Genomic DNA, 19,361 nt, shown 5'->3' with positions numbered 1-19,361 from the left:
AGGGATGCATGGAGCATCCGATCAGGTCCGCCTGAAAAACTGACAGGAGGATCGGATTGCCGTATGAAAGGGGCCTTAAGCTTTGACAATAAAATCCTGAAGCTTATTGGTTACTATGCAGAGCTGCACCACATTCTGTGTGCATCGGTTTAAGTAAATCTCCCCCTTTAGCTCCCAGTCACACAGGTATGACTTCAGATACAACATGCAATTTACAAACCATACATGAAGTAGCACCTAATGTGTTTTTATGGCAGTGTTTTAATAGATAAGATTTCAAGAAGTGCAAATTCACTGCCACAGACTAGAATGTAAATTGTGCTGCAAATTGTACCTGTGTCTATATCAGCGCTACTTGAGCCTGAAAGAAGTTATATATTAACCCTTTGCTAGGTAAACTTTTGTTCATAACATCACTGTTCCTCCATGTGCCATGGACAGCCCCCTCACTGAAGTATCAATTAGGTTATATCAAATCTTTACAAAGATCACAGAAGTAGTGTTGAAGTTGGGCTTTAAATCGCACCTGGTGTGGCTGCAGGCTTAATTCACACTGCACTTATCACCTGATAAGAAGGGTTCCTGCGGAACCTCAAAACATCACTACTTTCTCTGTTTTATAAAACTTTTGGCTGTTTTCTCAGAGATCCCTGGTGTGCTGGTTGCATATTTTGTCATTTTTGCACTTCGTTGCCATGCGTCATTTTGGGGGTAAAACAGGCAAGAAGTGACATACTGCCCCCTCATTGCCTGTCTAATGCCTCTAAAAAGTAATTCATGGTCAAATCATCTTTCAGAGGTGTTTCACAGATCACCGATGGCTGTTCAATACCAAGTATCTGGTTTTCAGCTGATGGAAAACTTTGCACTTAGTAAAGTGTGTCCATCGTTACTGATGAGCACAGGCAGCTGAAACTGCAGGTGATAGGCTGAGTGTAGGAGGGAACAGATTGATGACCCCTATCAGCCTGTCATAGACTTCCCTTATACTTTACCAGCACAAATGACAGGTGGAGAATCCTTACAGGTGCCCAGCAGTTGTGTCCCCTCAGTACAGTGTGGTCACCCCAGCTGCAGCTCTGTCCCCTCAGTACAGTGTGGTCACCCCAGCTGCAGCTGTGTCCCCCTCAGTACAGTGTGGTCACCCCAGCTGCAGCTGTGTCCCCTCAGTACAGTGTGGTCACCCCAGCTGCAGCTGTGTCCCCTCAGCTGCAGCTCTGTCCCCTCAGTACAGTGTGGTCACCCCAGCTGTAGTGTCCCCTCGGTACAGTGTGGTCACCCCAGCTGCAGCTCTGTCCCCTCAGTACAGTGTGGTCACCCCAGCTGCAGCTGTGTCCCCTCAGTACAGTGTGGTCACCCCAGCTGCAGCTCTGTCCCCTCAGTACAGTGTGGTCACCCCAGCTGCAGCTGTGTCCCCTCAGCTGCAGCTCTGTCCCCTCAGTACAGTGTGGTCACCCCAGCTGTAGTGTCCCCTCGGTACAGTGTGGTCACCCCAGCTGCAGCTCTGTCCCCTCAGTACAGTGTGGTCACCCCAGCTGTAGTTGTGTCCCCTCAGTACAGTGTGGTCACCCCAGCTGCAGCTCTGTCCCCTCAGTACAGTGTGGTCACCCCAGTTGCAGTTGTGTCCCCTCAGTACAGTGTGGTCACCCCAGCTGCAGCTCTGTCCCCTCAGTACAGTGTGGTCACCCCAGTTGCAGTTGTGTCCCCTCAGTACAGTGTGGTCACCCCAGCTGCAGCTCTGTCCCCTCAGTACAGTGTGGTCACCCCAGCTGCAGTTGTGTCCCCTCAGTACAGTGTGGTCACCCCAGCTGAAGTTGTGTCTCCTCAGTACAGTGTGGTCACCCCAGCTGAAGTTGTGTCCCCTCAGTACAGTGTGGTCACCCCAGCTGCAGCTCTGTCCCCCTCAGTACAGTGTGGTCACCCCAGCTGTAGTTGTGTCTCCTCAGTACAGTGTGGTCACCCCTGCTACAGCCCTGTCCCCTCAGTACAGTGTGGTCACCCCAGCTGTAGTTGTGTCCCCTCAGTACAGTGTGGTCACCCCAGCTGCAGCTGTGTCCCCCTCAGTACAGTGTGGTCACCCCAGCTGAAGTTGTGTCTCCTCAGTACAGTGTGGTCACCCCAGCTGTAGTTGTGTCTCCTCAGTACAGTGTGGTCACCCCTGCTACAGCCCTGTCCCCTCAGTACAGTGTGGTCACCCCAGCTGTAGTTGTGTCCCCTCAGTACAGTGTGGTCACCCCAGCTGCAGCTGTGTCCCCCTCAGTACAGTGTGGTCACCCCAGCTGCAGCTCCATCCCCTCAGTACAGTGTGGTCACCCCAGCTGCAGCTGTGTCCCCCCTCAGTACAGTGTGGTCACCCCAGCTGCAGCTCTGTCCCCTCAGTAAAGTGTGGTCACCCCAGCTGTAGTGTCCCCTCGGTACAGTGTGGTCACCCCAGCTGTAGTTGTGTCCCCTCAGTACAGTGTGGTCACCCCAGCTGCAGCTCTGTCCCCTCAGTACAGTGTGGTCACCCCAGCTGCAGCTCTGTCCCCTCAGTACAGTGTTGTCACCCCAGTTGTAGTTGTGTCCCCTCAGTACAGTGTGGTCACCCCAGCTGTAGTTGTGTCCCCTCAGTACAGTGTGGTCACCCCAGCTGCAGCTCTGTCCCCTCAGTACAGTGTGGTCACCCCAGCTGCAGCTCTGTCCCCTCAGTACAGTGTGGTCACCCTAGCTGTAGTTGTGTCTCCTCAGTACAGTGTGGTCACCCCAGCTGTAGTTGTGTCCCCTCAGTACAGTGTGGTCACCCCAGCTGCAGCTCTGTCCCCCTCAGTACAGTGTGGTCACCCCAGCTGCAGTTGTGTCCCCTCAGTACAGTGTGGTCACCCCAGCTGCAGTTGTGTCCCCTCAGTACAGTGTGGTCACCCCGCCCCCTCCTCATTACCCGAGCGGTGACGGGCAGCACCATCCTCAGATACTGGAGCCATTCTAATACACGGAGAGCCCGCTGTGGCTCCTCCAGGACAGACACATCCAGCAGCTGCAGCCGCTCCAAACGCTCCATTCCTCGGTAAAACGCCGTGACAATCACATCGGGGCTCTGCACACAGGTCTGCCGGGGACTCCAACCCTTCTATCGGCACTCGTCTGCAAGACCTGTCAAGCTCACGGATCGGCAATCCGCGCTGTAGGCTGCTGAGCGTCGAGGTAATCGATGCGCGCTGAGGCTGTAGCTGGGGAGTAACTCCTCCGTGACCCATGAAAGTGCGAATGGGTTGGAGGCGTCTCTCCTGATTATCAGGCTGCTCTCTCTTGAGCCCCACTGGCATCAGCCAAGCCCTCTCTAATATGTTGGCAATATATTATACGATTTTCTCATACTATCTATTTACCTTCAACTGCAACCCCTCGCAAAAATATGAAATCACCACTCTTGGAAAATGTTCATTCAATTGTTTAATTGTGTAGAAAAAAAAACTAATCACAGACATGCCTCAAAACTATTTTCATTAACATTCCAACCTTCTGACTTTTAGAAACATTAAAAAAAAAAAAAGAAAACTGTAGTCAATTGCAACTGTTTTTGCAGATCAAGCAGAGGACAAAAATATGGAATAAGTCAATTCTCAGGATAATATGGAATCACCATGTACTTTGCAGTTCTAAAACAAACATCTGCATCAGAATATATCTGCTAACCAGTCTGCAGTTAGCCCACGTTCACATTTGACACGCCAAATCGGAGTCAATTGCCGGCAATGGCACCGTCCCAATCAGTGTGACGCAGACTTTGCAGCACCAAATCCCTAAGGCTTCTTTCAGACGGCCGCTCCGTGTGAAAGGTCCGCTGCGGGACTTTTTTTTTTTTTTCCACGGAGCGGATGACATTTCTGTCATCCGCTCCGTGTGCCCGCATATCATCCCATCCGTTTGCGGATGATGTGCGGACATAATGTAAGTATATGGCACTGCGGATGACACCGCTGACATCCGATTTTCCTTCCTTTCCGTTTTTTACACGGAAGAAAAAATAGAGTTCTGTTCCATTCGAAAAAACGTAACAGAACTGAAAGGAGGAAAATCGGGTGTCAGCGGATGGTATTCCCCTGATATCCCCAGTGCCATTCACTTACATTATGTCCGCAAATCATCCGCAAACGGATGGGATGATTTGCGGACACACGGAGCGGCCGTGTGAAAGGACCCTTAAGTAGTTTCTGTATTACTTTTGGCGATATGTGGGGGTGATTTCCATAGACATCTGTGCAGGAACCCACACTGTCTGTGACATTGCCCACGAAGTCAGACTGAAATGCCAGCTTAAAATCAGACGAGCTCCACCAAGAATTCTAAGACAGGCCTGTAGAGACCATAGTGCCTTTCCTAAAGCATTTGCAAATCCTAATTGGCAGCCCACAGATTCTGCAGCACCCGTACTTCTTCCATTCACTGGCCAACCCGGAATTCAGGCGGAAACAACAGATTTAACGCCCTTTGATTTTTTTTTTGAGCTGTATTTCATGGAAGATCTGTACAGATCTATTGTGGACCAAAGCAATATATATGCCAATCAATATATCGCCGCAAACCCAAATTTGACCCTTGCCAGACAATTTGCATGGAAACCTATCTTGGTTTCCGAATTTAAAACCTTTCTGGGCCTATCCATTAACATGGGCATTACTAAAAAGAATGAGTTGTGGTAATTTTGGTCCACTGACCCAATATATCATATGCCCGTGTTCTCTGCTGCCATGGCCAGGACTAGATACGTGCAAATATTGCGGTTTATGCACTTCAACGACAATTAACTCTGTCATCCTTGGGGTTACCCTGGATAGATCGGCTCCACAAAATTCAGCCCCTAGTGAATCACTTGAACCAAAAATTTGCAGCCTTGTATACACCCCAACATGCTGTCTGTATTTATGAGTCCCTAAAAAAGTTTTCTGGCCGCTTGTTTTCAAACAGTTTCTCCCCAGAAAGCATTTCAGATATGGGGTCGTCAAAATGTTTAAAGCGGAGTTCCACCTAAAACAAAAAAAATACATAAAAATACCCCCGGCACAGTCAGGGCTAGTGCATTCCACAATGGATAGCCTCTGAACTGTCCCAGGTTGCACTTACCTTTTAGAAGAAATACCTTGAAAATGTGTGGAACAGCGCTGCCATCTCAGGTGTGGGCAGCTGAAGCCAGCGCGATCCTCTTCTGCGTCCTCTTCGGTCCCACGATGCACTGCACCGGCCCAGCCGTCACTTCCGTGGCTGCAGCGTCATCCCTGCACAGCTTCTGGGCATGCCCAGAAGCTGTTTAGCAAGGTATGACGGCGCCTGCACCGGAACTGACATCGGGGCCGGTGCAGGCGCATTGATTCCTGGGAGAGATGATGTTCAGCTCCCAGGAATTATTGCAAGCCAGGAAGTGACGAGGGGCCGTGGCCGCAGAGGGAGGAAGAGGAAGTAAGGTGAGTATATTTTCTTCCAAAACAAGGTAAGTAAAAAAAAAAAAAAAAACTGCGATTATCCATTTGTTTTTCAAGTGACCCGGAGCAAGAAGATGGACCGAAGTTAAATTTTAGGGTGGACTGTATTGTACTGATTTATGGTTCAACCTTTGCAATAAAATCATATTTGAAAAAAAATTTTTAGGGTGGAACTCCACTTTAAGTTCTGTGACAGGGTAACAGTCTTTAAATATAGTTTCCAGATTTATGAGGGAAAAGATAGTTACGTGGAGCCCCCCAACTGCCCAGGCTACATAGGGAGCAGCGGCAAGTGTATTTGAGACTTGGGGTCACCCTTATTCCGAAAGGGGTACCACTTGTGCGTGGACAATTATTACAGAAGTGTGCCACTTTTTAGACACCTCTTTGAATTTGGAATTGGCCCATCTAATTGCTGGGCCTTTCCCCCACGGCCTGTAAATGCCCCACTTAGATGGAGGGAGAGAGCCTGCTTAAGGTGTAATGAATTGCTTGCAGTGAGGTGTAAGGACAAATACAAAGTTTTCGTTCTGTCTTCCATTCACGCAGACACGGCAGTCCAAATTTTAATGGCAAATGATGTTGCGGATAAGCCCCTCTGTGTCCAAAACTACAACCTTAACATGGGAGGAGTGGACTTCAATGACCAGATGATGGGGCTGTATTTATTTGAGATCCTGTGAGCTACTAGGACTCTTTTAATGAAGCTGCTTGCACTGATCACTTCCCTTTTAGTAAGTGCAGAAATCTAAATTGTATTTAAAAGTGCTGCACTTTCAAATTATAAATGGGGGTATATATCCTTTTAACAAATAAATAGTCTTACAATACAGTGACCGAGAAACATTAAAAATGTATAAAGAAATAAATATAGTGAAATGTGATAGCTGAAATATACCCGGCATATAGCCTAAATGTGTTCATGTACTTGTGCCGTTAAATAATTTTAAAGCATAAATTCCTAAAATTGTGATATACACCTCTCTTTATCGTGCTGATATTCCCAATTAACAACACATCAGGGCCATAGATAAGGGGGGTTAGGGGGGTTGAACCCCCCCCCCCAGAGCATCAGTGTACAATATACATTGAAATTAAAAAAAATATATATATATATATTTTTTGGCACTGCACTAGGCTCGAATGCATTGTTATTTTAATGCTGCTGCCTGCTGTTACTCCACCTGACCACCTGGAGTGCCGCCCCAGCTGTAGGCTTGGCTTGGGATGAGGGAGGCTCTGGCTGACAGTGCTCTCGTCTGTCTGCTCCGCCTCCAAACCTCCTCTCTAGTCCAGACTGATACTCCAGAGACATGTCTTGACTTGTGCAGCCAGTTACAGAAACTTCCAGGAGGACAGCAGCACTGAGAGCAGGAGGGAGGGGGCAGCACCTATCCCGCCCACTGACACATATGATCGGCTCCTCCTCTCTTCAAGCTGCCACTTCCTGCCTTTGGGGAAGGAGCTGCCTGAGCCTGAGTGCTGTTAGCTCAGCTGAGCCTGCCTGCCTGCCAGTACCACGTGGAATGATCATCTCAATTTTCTCTGAAGTGCTGCTGTGCTGTGCTGAAGTCTGGAGCTAATAACATAACGTGCTAGTATGCATCGCATACATTATTATTATTATTACTACTATCACATTTTTATTATCACTTTATTTTTGGGCAGCTCTTTTGTTACATATTTGAATGTATTCTGTGTTAATTATCTCACAGCAGAGCAGAGTCGCTGCCGCCGCCACACCCAGATTCCGATCCAAATCGCACGGCAATGCTGGCAAAACGCAGCACGTGTGTTTATGTTCTATTCATTTTTAGTGACACCAAAATGTGGTGTGGTTTTTCTGTGATTGTTGAGCGATTTATCACACAAGGATCCAAAACCACACCATGTTTTGGTGCCACTAAAAATTAATGTAACACAAACAGACGTGCTGCGTTTTGCCAGCATTGCAGTGGGATTTGGAATTGCAGGCAGAATCATGGGGATACTGCCAGCCCGTGATCCCAAATCACTACATGTGAACAGGGCTTTAATGACATCTACTAAGGCTGGGCTGAGTCTTCCATTGCTGTTGTGATACTGTTGTGTTTCCCGGGTGTACCGCATTCTAGGTCTCTTCTCTTTGTCTGTATGTATGGACTCTGCGGTGTCTGCAAAGTACCACTTTTCTTGTTCTGTATGCCTGGTTTAACAAAAAATCAGTGTGTGCTTTGCTGCTTCCTTCCACAAGATGGTGCCCTTTGCATCTGCCCAGTAAAGATCCCAAATTACTACATGTGAAAAGTCAGGGCCTAACAGGCTAACACAACAGCAATTATTGAGGCCCCCGGCCTCAATGTATTTTTATAGGTACAAGGAAGCCCAAGTTTTGTTTAACCATGTCTCTTAGACCCTCCCACTCTAATGTTTTGCCACATCTACTTTTTTGCTGCATACTGCTACGCGCGCCTCGAGTCACTTCCTACCTATCATGTCCCTCATTCTCAGAAGCTCGGAAGTTGTGAGGTATGTTCTGTATGTATGAACAATGCACAATGCCGCTTCTCTTGTCTGGTATGCCAGGTCAACAAAAAAATCAGCGAGTGCTTCCTTCCACAAGATGGTGCCCTTTGCACCTGCCCAGTAAAATTGGCTATTACAGTGCACCACCCTGTGGGTAGTCCAATGGCTGAAGGCACTGTACACTGTGTCCTGGTGAGGGGGGAACACAATAGCACAGCTGGGGAGATTTCTGTACTAACACAGCGAGTTTTAGTACAGTGATCTGTCAGTTTTTTTCCTTCAGCCAGTACCCAGCTTTAGGCTGGACAATAGCCAACCAAACTGGGCAATAATCATAAGCACTGGAAGAAGGCAAGACTGAAATCAGGCTCAATTTTCAAGAGGATCTGATAAAAAAGAATTAAGAATGTGATTTCTTACTATGAGAATCACATAGTTGTTTCCTTTTTCCAGCTTTTTTTAATTTGGCGCAATTAGTTTTTTTTTAAAAAGACTTTTACTTAGCACCTACTGCTGAACCCCCCCCGAACAAAAATGTATCTTCGGCCCTGCAACACATACGTATCAAAATATATTAAAGAGGAAGTAAACCCTCCTCTGACACTTGTACCTATAGGTAAGCCTATGATAAGGCTTACCTATAGGTACTGTAAATATCTCCTAAACATGCACCGTTTAGGAGATATTTACCTTCGATGCATCCAGTGACGTCACTGGCGCATGCGCTCTGAAGGAACGGCCGCTCGTGCCGTTCCTTCAGAGCCCCGTGCCGTGACTGTCGGCTCCCGCGCGCGTGCGCGGGAGTGACGTCACCGCGGCTCCAGCCAATCAGATGGCCGGATGCCGCGATCCCGGAAGACGGGCGACTGAACATGTCGCCCGTCATACAGGTGAGTGAGCGGCACGGCGGGGGCTCGTTCTAAGGTAAGTATTCCATAATGAGCTAGTATGCGATGCATACTAGCTCATTATGTGTTTGTCTTGCAGGGTGTGAAAGAACGAAAGAAAAAAAAAAAGAGTTTACAACCTCTTTAACTATATAATAAACCTGGTGAAATTAACTAAATAGAACTACTAGAGAAAGCCCTTTGTAAACTTTCATGCGTGGTGGTATTATAATACATTCAAGACAATCAGCAACACAGTTTCAAAAGGGTATCAAAGTCCTTGATGTTACTGCATTCCTACCACCAATATTCCGTTAACCCTGTCCTAGATGTTCTGCTGCTACAATCATATAAGGGGGTTAATAGTGGCGTTCTCCCTTTCTTCTTATAATTTGCCTTAAGGGTGTGTGCTCACCTCGATATATGTAATACTGCGCTCAGATCAATTCCAACCCGATCCACACTGACAGATACTGAATGTTAACCTCAAAGTAATCTGCTCAGCTGTCCACTGGAATCTCCCACAGCGGCACTCTGATGGCTTCCAATCCTCAGATGTGACGCTCAGCCATGGATATATAGGTAGAGGATGCAAAAATACATAGTGCAAATACCGTTTGATGCAAAAACTACATGCCTTCCTCAGGAAAATCTGATTGGTCGGTGAACCAGCCGGCTTTTATCAAAGGGCAATCATAGTAATTACCGTAATCCCCGGGTTGCTATATTAAGAAATTACCAAGTACGTCTACTACTAACATGAAACCTGGTATTCCTCTCCAGAGCCATGTCTGTGAAGCAGCTGAATTTTGGAACTATCCTCTATTTACACAAAAAACACTAGGGGTAAGAATATAAAAAATAAATACATATAAGTAGAATACAAATGGAAGATGAAAATGAAATGGATATATATAAAAAATATTTTTATGATTGCTATTGCTAACTTTTTATTTCACTACTACCTTCATGCACATATGTATACACCGCTCAGCACTTGCGCTCTTTCTTTTTCTCTTTCTCCTGGCTTTCGGACTCAATTTCAGCCTCACTATACACGGTACTCAGTCATTATACTATACTTTATATGATTATGTTTGGTCACATGCCTCACACAAAGTCCCAAACTTCTCTCTCTTTGCTTCCGAATACAGGGATGGAGGTACAATATATTTTGTAACCTCATTTAAAGTCCCAACCTTTCCTCTATATACATGATTAAGTGATGGAGGTATGTTACCAATTTTAGTTATAACCTGTTACTAGTTTGATGTCTACGACATCCAGGGAGCTGACCCTACTTAACTTTTGGGTCAGCAACAATTTTCTATTAATTCATATTTATTTATGATATTTTTTTTGACAGTATATTTGTTATGACTATGTTATTCCATCATGGATTTGGCCCCTTTTTTTGGCCATCAAGGGATGGATGGGTTTACTCTGGCTAATCCCGGGAACTGCTATGCGCTCCTGCCACTCTCTGCCTTTTTTCCCCCTCACCCTTTCTGATGCAGAGGTGGGGGGCGGGTTGTGCCCGCGCCTCTTCTGTGCTGGACATGACGCCACTACGATGGTGTTGTGACACCAGCACGTTGAATTAGTCATCAGTGTTCACCATTGAGGGAGGTTTTGGCGTCAAATGCTTGATCGGCATACCGACAGGATTTGAATGCACTCCCCCTCTAGAACAGTTGCGTGATGCTGGGGGCTATTCCGGTGCACGTTTGAGGGGGTATATTTTTACCTCCTCATTTGGGGACTGCCACTCTGCACTCTTCTGGTGTACACTTACTTTCAGATCTTCAACATATAACTACCTACCCACATAAGGTAAATACTCCATGTTGGTTAGTCACCTCACCTACATTGGTGGCTATTATACATGTTTCCTCTCTTTTACGTTTGACTTCAGAGGGTTGCCTGGGGAGCAGGCTACTTATTTTTCCATCACTTTTCTTGCTTCTTTTCCATTTCTGCTAGACCAGGTTATATCTCTCTTCGCTCTTCCCCACATCATTTGTGCTCACTGCACTCTACTTCAGAACTTTTTATTTCACTACTACCTTCATGCACATATGTATACACCACTCAGCATTTGCGCTCTCTCTTTTTCTCTTTCTCCTGGCTTTGGGACTCAATTTCAGCCTCACTATACACGGTACTCAGTCATTATACTATACTTTATATGATTATGTTTGGTCACATGCCTCACACAAAGTCCCAAACTTCTCTCTCTTTGCTTCCGAATACAGGGATGGAGGTACAATATATTTTGTAACCTCATTTAAAGTCCCAACCTTTCCTCTATATACATGATTAAGTGATGGAGGTATGTTACCAATTTTAGTTATAACCTGTTACTAGTTTGATGTCTACGACATCCAGGGAGCTGACCCTACTTAACTTTTGGGTCAGCAACAATTTTCTATTAATTCATATTTATTTATGATATTTTTTTTGACAGTATATTTGTTATGACTATGTTATTCCATCATGGATTTGGCCCCTTTTTTTGGCCATCAAGGGATGGATGGGTTTACTCTGGCTAATCCCGGGAACTGCTATGCGCTCCTGCCACTCTCTGCCTTTTTTCCCCCTCACCCTTTCTGATGCAGAGGTGGGGGGCGGGTTGTGCCCGCGCCTCTTCTGTGCTGGACATGACGCCACTACGATGGTGTTGTGACACCAGCACGTTGAATTAGTCATCAGTGTTCACCATTGAGGGAGGTTTTGGCGTCAAATGCTTGATCGGCATACCGACAGGATTTGAATGCACTCCCCCTCTAGAACAGTTGCGTGATGCTGGGGGCTATTCCGGTGCACGTTTGAGGGGGTATATTTTTACCTCCTCATTTGGGGACTGCCACTCTGCACTCTTCTGGTGTACACTTACTTTCAGATCTTCAACATATAACTACCTACCCACATAAGGTAAATACTCCATGTTGGTTAGTCACCTCACCTACATTGGTGGCTATTATACATGTTTCCTCTCTTTTACGTTTGACTTCAGAGGGTTGCCTGGGGAGCAGGCTACTTATTTTTCCATCACTTTTCTTGCTTCTTTTCCATTTCTGCTAGACCAGGTTATATCTCTCTTCGCTCTTCCCCACATCATTTGTGCTCACTGCACTCTACTTCAGAACTTTTTATTTCACTACTACCTTCATGCACATATGTATACACCACTCAGCATTTGCGCTCTCTCTTTTTCTCTTTCTCCTGGCTTTGGGACTCAATTTCAGCCTTACTATACACAGTACTCAGTCATTATACTATACCTTATACAACATACATCTGTTATACTACTATACAAATCCAACTATATATTTTTAGAAACAACATTGGACGGTTGGCTGAGGCAATAGTTATCCCTCCAAGGAAATTGGCACTTGTCCTGTATCTTTGCCTTTCAACCCCACATGCACATGGCATTGCTCCCTCAGTATCCAGGTTAGACGCTTTCAGAGGACCCTCCATCACAAGCCTCATGTGGCAACAGTTTGAACTGTTTTGTAAGTAATTTATCAATTGTGATAGGTATTGCTCCAATTTGGCGGTGATATCTTCAGATACATTGTCATTTATATATATATATATATATATATACATATATACATTTTTGTAGACAATCGATTGTACCTGCTCCTGAAGAAGTGTAGAAACATGAAACGCGTAGAGCACATTAGGATGCAATCTTTACGACACTTTTCCATATGAATTATACATGTGTCTGTCTTCACAATTATTTCATTTTTATTATGAAATTTAGCATCAAGATTTCTGATATATTGTATGCCTTCAAGCATGTCCTGGTTATATTGGACCACCCATGTATGTAATGTATTGTCCCAATTATGATACAACATTGTTACCATCTGTTGCACACAAATAAAATATATGCATATTTTGATTTTATCTTATATTCATCATTTTTTGTTTATGTACATACATTCTTTACTTTTTTGTTATATGATTATGTTTGGTCACACGCCTCAGACAAAGTCCCAAACTTCTCTCTCTGCTTCCAAATACAGGGATGGAGGTACAATATATTTTGTAAACTAATTTAAAGTCCCAACCTTTCCTCTATATACTATTCAAAAAGGGGTAATTGAGGGGGGGGGGGGAGTTGTACTGCCCTGCCATTTTAGCACTTCAAGAAATGAGATAGGCAGTCAGAAAGTAAGAGCTGATGAAAAACAAAAGATCTCTCTCCTATACGGCTATATGAATGTAATGAATTGGAGCAGAGGGGGGGGGGGGGGGCTAATATAGTCCGTTGACCAAATTAATAAATATGCAAAAGAGAGGAGATAGGAAATTCTCCCCAGACAAGGGTCAACAATGGACACAAAATGTATTCAAAGGAAAGAGTTTATTGATTGCAAAATGTGGCATGCATAGACTCCCAGAATCATACAAACTCTCAACAATAAAAACATGTACATATAAACAACAACCAACTTGAGAGATAACTGCAGTAACCAACCCAACAATCCCCCAGACCTGTGAATAGATCAAAAATTGTGAAATTGATGAAAAAAAGGGAGGGGGTCCACTTGTGAAGTGGAGCGCAGTCCCTGATAATTAATTGATTCCACAGGGGTGAGTGGTTGGACCAAACATAGATCCACAGCATTCAGAGAGTCAGTTCAATATATGGACCAATATTCCAGGTAGACTGCACAGGGAATATTCCCTATAGTAGAAATAGGCAATATGAACTGAAAGCCTGAAAAAACACACAGTCCAGCAGTAATGGAGTAATTGACAAAGACCGGTATGTTGTAGGTTAGTTGTGCAACTAACTGTTAGGCGTAGTAGCAGAGTTCTCAGTATGATCGATATGTAAAGCACAATACCTCCTTGCAATCAAACATCAGATCTGATGAAACCAGCGTCCATTGGCTGGTGAAACGCGTCATCTTTACTACACGAATGAGGGATGGCGGTGTCAGTAAGCCTATCTGCTTGAGCAGGAAACCGTCAAGGAAGTCAGTTTGAAGTGACGGCCTGCTGCTCGGCCCTCCTGCACATGCTCAGTACAAGCACAGGAGCCAGCTGGAAGCCTCCAAGCGAGGCAAGGACGCCGTAGCTCTGCAGACCCAAGCCGAACACCGGGATCCTATAACCACAGAGCCAGGAGGATGTGACAGACCGTTTGATTCCAAGGAGGTATTGTGCTTTACATATTGATCATATTGCCTATTTCTACTATAGGGAATATTCCCGGTGCAGTCTACCTGAAATATTGGTCCATATATTGAACTGACTCTCTGAATGCTGTGGATCTATGTTTGGTCCACTCACCCCTGTGGAATCAATTAATTATCAGGGACTGCGCTCCACTTCACAAGTGGATCCCCCTTCCCTTTTTTTCATCAATTTCACAATTTTCTCAAATATTTTATTAAATTTTCGTCATACAATTTAAAGCAGAGGCCCGAAATATGAATCTTATACATTATCTCGGGAATACAGAGTACTTCTTTTAACATTTTCTCTCAGTAATCACCAAAATAGAGTTTATACTACACTAGGGAGTCAAATACATTTTCATTTTTCCAGAATATGTATAGCCTACTTTATTATATAAACATCGGTATATCTCTGATTTTCCATATTTTTATTATTAATTTATTTTCTCCTCTTCTGTATTCCTGTACTGTTGATGCTCTATTCCAGGGATCCTCAAACTACGGCCCTCCAGCTGTTGCGGAACTACACATCCCATGAGGCATTTTAAAACTCTGACATTCACAGACATGACTAGGCATGATGGGAATTGTAGTTCCTGAACAACTGGAGGGCCATAGTTTGAAGACCCCTGCTCTATTCATTTCCATTTCGGTCTCTACTTACAAAATATCCCCTAAACATAACCCTCCAACACAACCCAAAAAAAAAAAATTTAAATTCTTTCCCTTCCTTTCTCTTCGAAGGGGAAAGGAGCAACCGCTCCCCCCTCCCCTCCAAGATGGGGGGTGCACCCGGCTCCCTCTCTTCTTGCCCTAGATCATTTAAACAGAGTTTTTTACCTTCCTCAGAGGTAATAAACTGATTCCAAATCCCCCATATTTTTTTATATCTATCCTGTTTATGTTGTGAGGTCCATATTAGATCTTCCATTTTATTAATATATTCCATTTTCCTTACCCATTCTGACACCGACAGAGTTGTAGTTTTTTTCCAATGCGATGGTATACATGTCTTAGCCGCATCTAATAAGTGGGGGATCAGGGATTTCTCATATTCTTTTGTCGGGATGTCAGATATGTGCAGGAGGAAAAAGGCCGGATCCTCCTCAACGTTGTAACTTGTAAATTTCTGGATTAAAGAGCTTACTCTCGATCAAAATGATCTTATCTTTATACATTCCCAGAAAATATGGAAGAACGTGCCTTTCTCCCTCCCGCACCTCCAGCACCCCTCCTCCTCTTGTGGGTACATTTTATGTCGTTTATCCGGTGTAATATACCACCTAGTAATAATCTTAAAGTTGGTTTCATGTATTTTCGTGCATCTTGCCGGTTTAAAAGCGGACCTAAAGATCCGCTGTTTCTGCTCCCTCATGAGGTCTTGATTTAAATCTCTTTCCCAATTCTCTATCCAGTTAAACCTAGGTTGTTCTACTGGTGTAATTAATATTTTGTATGTAATTGATAAAGTGTGCGGTAGGTTACCCGGACTATCACAATACCTCTCAAAACTTGTAAGTGGTCTAATAAAATTTTCTGCATTTAGTAATGAAGCCAAAAAATGTTGTAATTGATTAGCTGGCCAGAACGAAAGATTAAAAGGCCCTTCATTATCCATCAACCTTCTAATTGATGGCCATTTTTTTTTCCAGTAAAAAAGCCACTGCTTGTTCTTGGCCGGTGTCTCTAAGTTTCTTAAATCCCAATGAATCTAGACTCGGCAAAAATTGGGGGTTTCCCAGAATAGGGAAAAGAGGAGAGTTCAAGGTTGTTAGTTTATGTTTAATGCTCTGTTGCCATCCTATTCTTAGCGTAGTTCCAATTACCGGGTGTAGTTTCAAAGTATTTTGGAGTGATCGGTAACACCACAGTGCTCTCTTCAAAGTTACTATAGTTTGTTCCTGTTCTATTTTTATCCAGAGTTTTGTCCCTATATGGTGCCACCAATCTTGGATTCTGGTCAGGTGTGTCGCATAATAATATTTACGTACGTCCGGAAGTGCAATACCACCCATTCGTTTAGATAGAATCAAGGTACTTCTTGCCACACGTGGTTTCCTATTAACCCAAATATAATTTGAAAACAATGTGTTTACTGTCTTAAAAAAAACTATTTGGGATTTTGATTGGTAATGCACGCATGAGGTATAAATATCTCGGCAATATGCTCATTTTTAGTAGATTACACCTCCCAAACCATGATTGCAGTCCTCCCTGCCACTGTCCCAACATTATTTTCGTTTCTCTTATTAGTGGGGGAAAGTTGAGCTCGTATACTTTAGATAAATCAGCAGGAATATAGGTCCCCAGATATTTAACCGCAAGGTCGTTCCATTTAAATTTGAAACCATCCTTTAGGTTGGTTAGATGTCCTCTTGCTATCCCCACTCCCATTCCCTCCGATTTTCCATAATTTATTTTAAAATTAGAAAATTTACCGTAAAGCTTGAATTCCCTCAATAAATTTGAGAGATGTCTGTATTTGTCACTGAAAATAACAAATCATCTGCGTATGCTGCGATTTTGTATTGTGAATGTCTTATTTTTATTCCTCTAATATCTGCATTCAACCGAATTCTGCATAGAAATGGCTCTAAAGATAAAGCAAAAAGGAGTGGGGAAAGAGGACATCCCTATCTCATTCCATTTTGTATCGAAAAGGGTTCTGATAGTATTCCATTAACTTTTACTCTAGCTGTTGGGTCCGAGTATACTTTAACTATTTTGTCCACCATAGAGTCTCCTATCCAGAGGCGGCTCTCTAATTAGGCCGGCAAGGCGGCCGCCGAAGGCCTCGCACTTAAAGGGGCCTCGCATGATCCTTCCCAAACATTTTTTTTTTTAATGAATAGATCATCATCATGTTTTTTTACAGTAACAGTTGTCCCCTTCACCTTGCGACACGCCAGGTCGCCGAGGGCCGTGGCGGCCGCATCCGCACACTCCACATGACATGCCACATTTCCACAACATTGCCAAATGCCGGGCGCCGGCGCAACACGCTACACTAGTAGACTGTCTGTTTCTCTGTATAGCAATTCTCCAGTCTCCAGCCAGCCAGGCCCCGCAGTGCACGCACTCATATCGGCTTCTTCTGGTTGGACTGCTGGCTGCTGCTGCACTGAGTCTCCGCCTCTTTCTCCTGCATTCGAGGAATCATGGTCCCGGGATAACGATGACGTCACAACGTGATGTCACATAACCCCTCCCCTGCATTTTCCCGGCTTCGGTACCATGAGGAGAACTTGAAGATAAGAGCAGACCAGAAGAAGAAGACGAAAAGGTAAGGACTGTAGCTGGACTGGAGAAGGACTCAGAGTGGGTGACTGACTGCAAAAAGAAGGCCTGTCCTGTCCAAGAGGCAGCCAGCCGCTGCCTGCAGCTGCAGAGGACTGTCCTGACACCTGTCATCCTCCTGAAATTTGAATATTTAAGTTATAAGTTAACAACCATTCCAGGCTGGCTTGAAATGAAAAATATAATTAATATGGGAAACGTCCTATAATCCTATGCATTTGAAAAAATTTGATTAAAAAAAAAAAATAATAAAGTGCTCAGTGCTTCTGCTCCATCATGAATCATGCTATTGCTTCTTATCTTATGACAACCAAATGGTATGGTTTTTTCTTTATATAAGTGCTCTGTGCTCAGATGGATTCCTCACAATTTATTTTATATCCAGACCAGTGCATCCACTCAGTGCTCCCCTCTCAATCCCCCCCAAGTTCTCACAGGACAATTCAAGGGAAAAACGCCTGTCACAGTGTCACAGCTTTAATAAGGTGCCAGATCCCAGATGAATGGTGTGTAGACTGCCTGCACTTCTGCATAAAGGGGGTAACATGTTCTGGAGCTGAAGTGGTTAAAAGAGTTAGTGAATTGTTAATTTTTTTAAAAACCAATAAAAAAGGCTGCAGAGACGTTATTAATCCAGTTTGGTGTGTCCAGTATTCTTTGTATATTTGGAGTATACGTGATGCCACCTACCGTCCCCTGTTATATCACTTCTGATTTGAACGCAAAACATGTCGTCACTTTGACACCTGCGATTCCTGAAGTGTACCATATTTTTGACCAAACTCTGTGTGTGTGTGTGTGTGTAAATATATATATAAAAATAAAGTATATCAGACGGGGTTTCTCTTTTCCCCCCTATCTTTTACCACTTGCTGACCGGCCACCAAAACATATACTGCAGGTTGGCAGATTCCCGCAAAACGATGTGCCCATATGTCGCTTTGCAGGAGCACACGCACCCATTTGCTAGGGCAGAGGGGAAGCTGATCTTTGAATAAAATAACTGGAAGGTACCTCACTATGGAGATCTCCTTTTTTATACCCATGGGGGAGCAATGTAAGAGGCACCGTGACCCAAGGACTTGACTGAGAGCCATGTTTATGCCACGGTCTTATCTTCAGCAGAAGTTCTGCTGAAGATAAGACCGTGAAAATAAATAAAAAATAAAAAAGGAGATCTCCATAGTGAGGTACCTTCCAGTTATTTTATTCAAACATCAACTTCCCCTCTGCTCTAGCAAATGGGTGCATGCGCTCCTGCAAAGCGACATATGGGCACATAATTTTGCGGGAATCTGCCAAACTGCAGTACATGTTTTGGATGCCTGGTCAGCAAGTGGTAAAAGATAGGGGGGAAAAGAGAAACCCTGTGTGATATACTTTATTTTTATATATATATTTACACACACACACACACACACGGTTTGGTCAAAAATATGGTACACTTCATGAATCGCAGGTTTCAAAGTGACAAGATGTTTTGCGTTCAAAGCAGAAGTGATGTAACAGGGGACGGTAGGTGGCATTACATATACTCCAAATATACAAAGAATACTGGACACACCAAACTGGATTAATAACGTCTCTGCAGCTTTTTTTTTTATTGGTTTTTAATATAAACAATTAACAATTCACTAACTCTTTTAACCTGCTTAGCGGTGTCCCCAAGCGTGACTCAGGGTGGATTTTCCATGCTATTATCAGTCACGCCCGGGGTAGATGTGCAGAGCGAGCAGCGGTGTCTCTTACCTTCTCCTAGCGATCCAGCGATGATCTCCCATTGCTGTGATCGCCAGCCGAGATCCCCGCCGCTCGTCCGTCGGTATGATGACTTCCTGGTTCCGTTCCCTGCAGCAGCAATGCTGCATGGGAGCGGAACTATGGAGGGAAATTCAAACATTGCACAAAACACAAACACATAACATTTATATTATATATATATATATATATATATACACACACACAGATATATATATATATATGTGTATATAATATAGAACGCATGAATTATA

General features: G+C 44.2%; 1 protein-coding gene across 2 annotated transcripts in view; it reads right to left on the bottom strand.

Moving 5' to 3' along the window:
* Positions 1-3,132, bottom strand: part of HEATR5A (HEAT repeat containing 5A) — a 277,280-nt gene extending 274,148 nt beyond the window's left edge. For both annotated transcript variants that reach the window (XM_082275260.1, XM_082275261.1), the window contains exon 1: positions 2,918-3,132. In XM_082275260.1, coding sequence (XP_082131386.1) covers positions 2,918-3,037 — 120 coding nt within the window. In that variant the 5' untranslated portion in view covers positions 3,038-3,132. The remainder of the gene's footprint in view (positions 1-2,917) is intronic.
* Positions 3,133-19,361: the final 16,229 nt, after the last annotated feature.

Source organism: Pelophylax lessonae (assembly GCF_965119305.1).
Source record: "Pelophylax lessonae genome assembly, chromosome: 13".
Classification (NCBI taxonomy): domain Eukaryota; kingdom Metazoa; phylum Chordata; class Amphibia; order Anura; family Ranidae; genus Pelophylax; species Pelophylax lessonae.
Note: the sequence above shows the minus strand (reverse complement) of the source record. Positions and strands in the feature narration are given on the sequence as shown.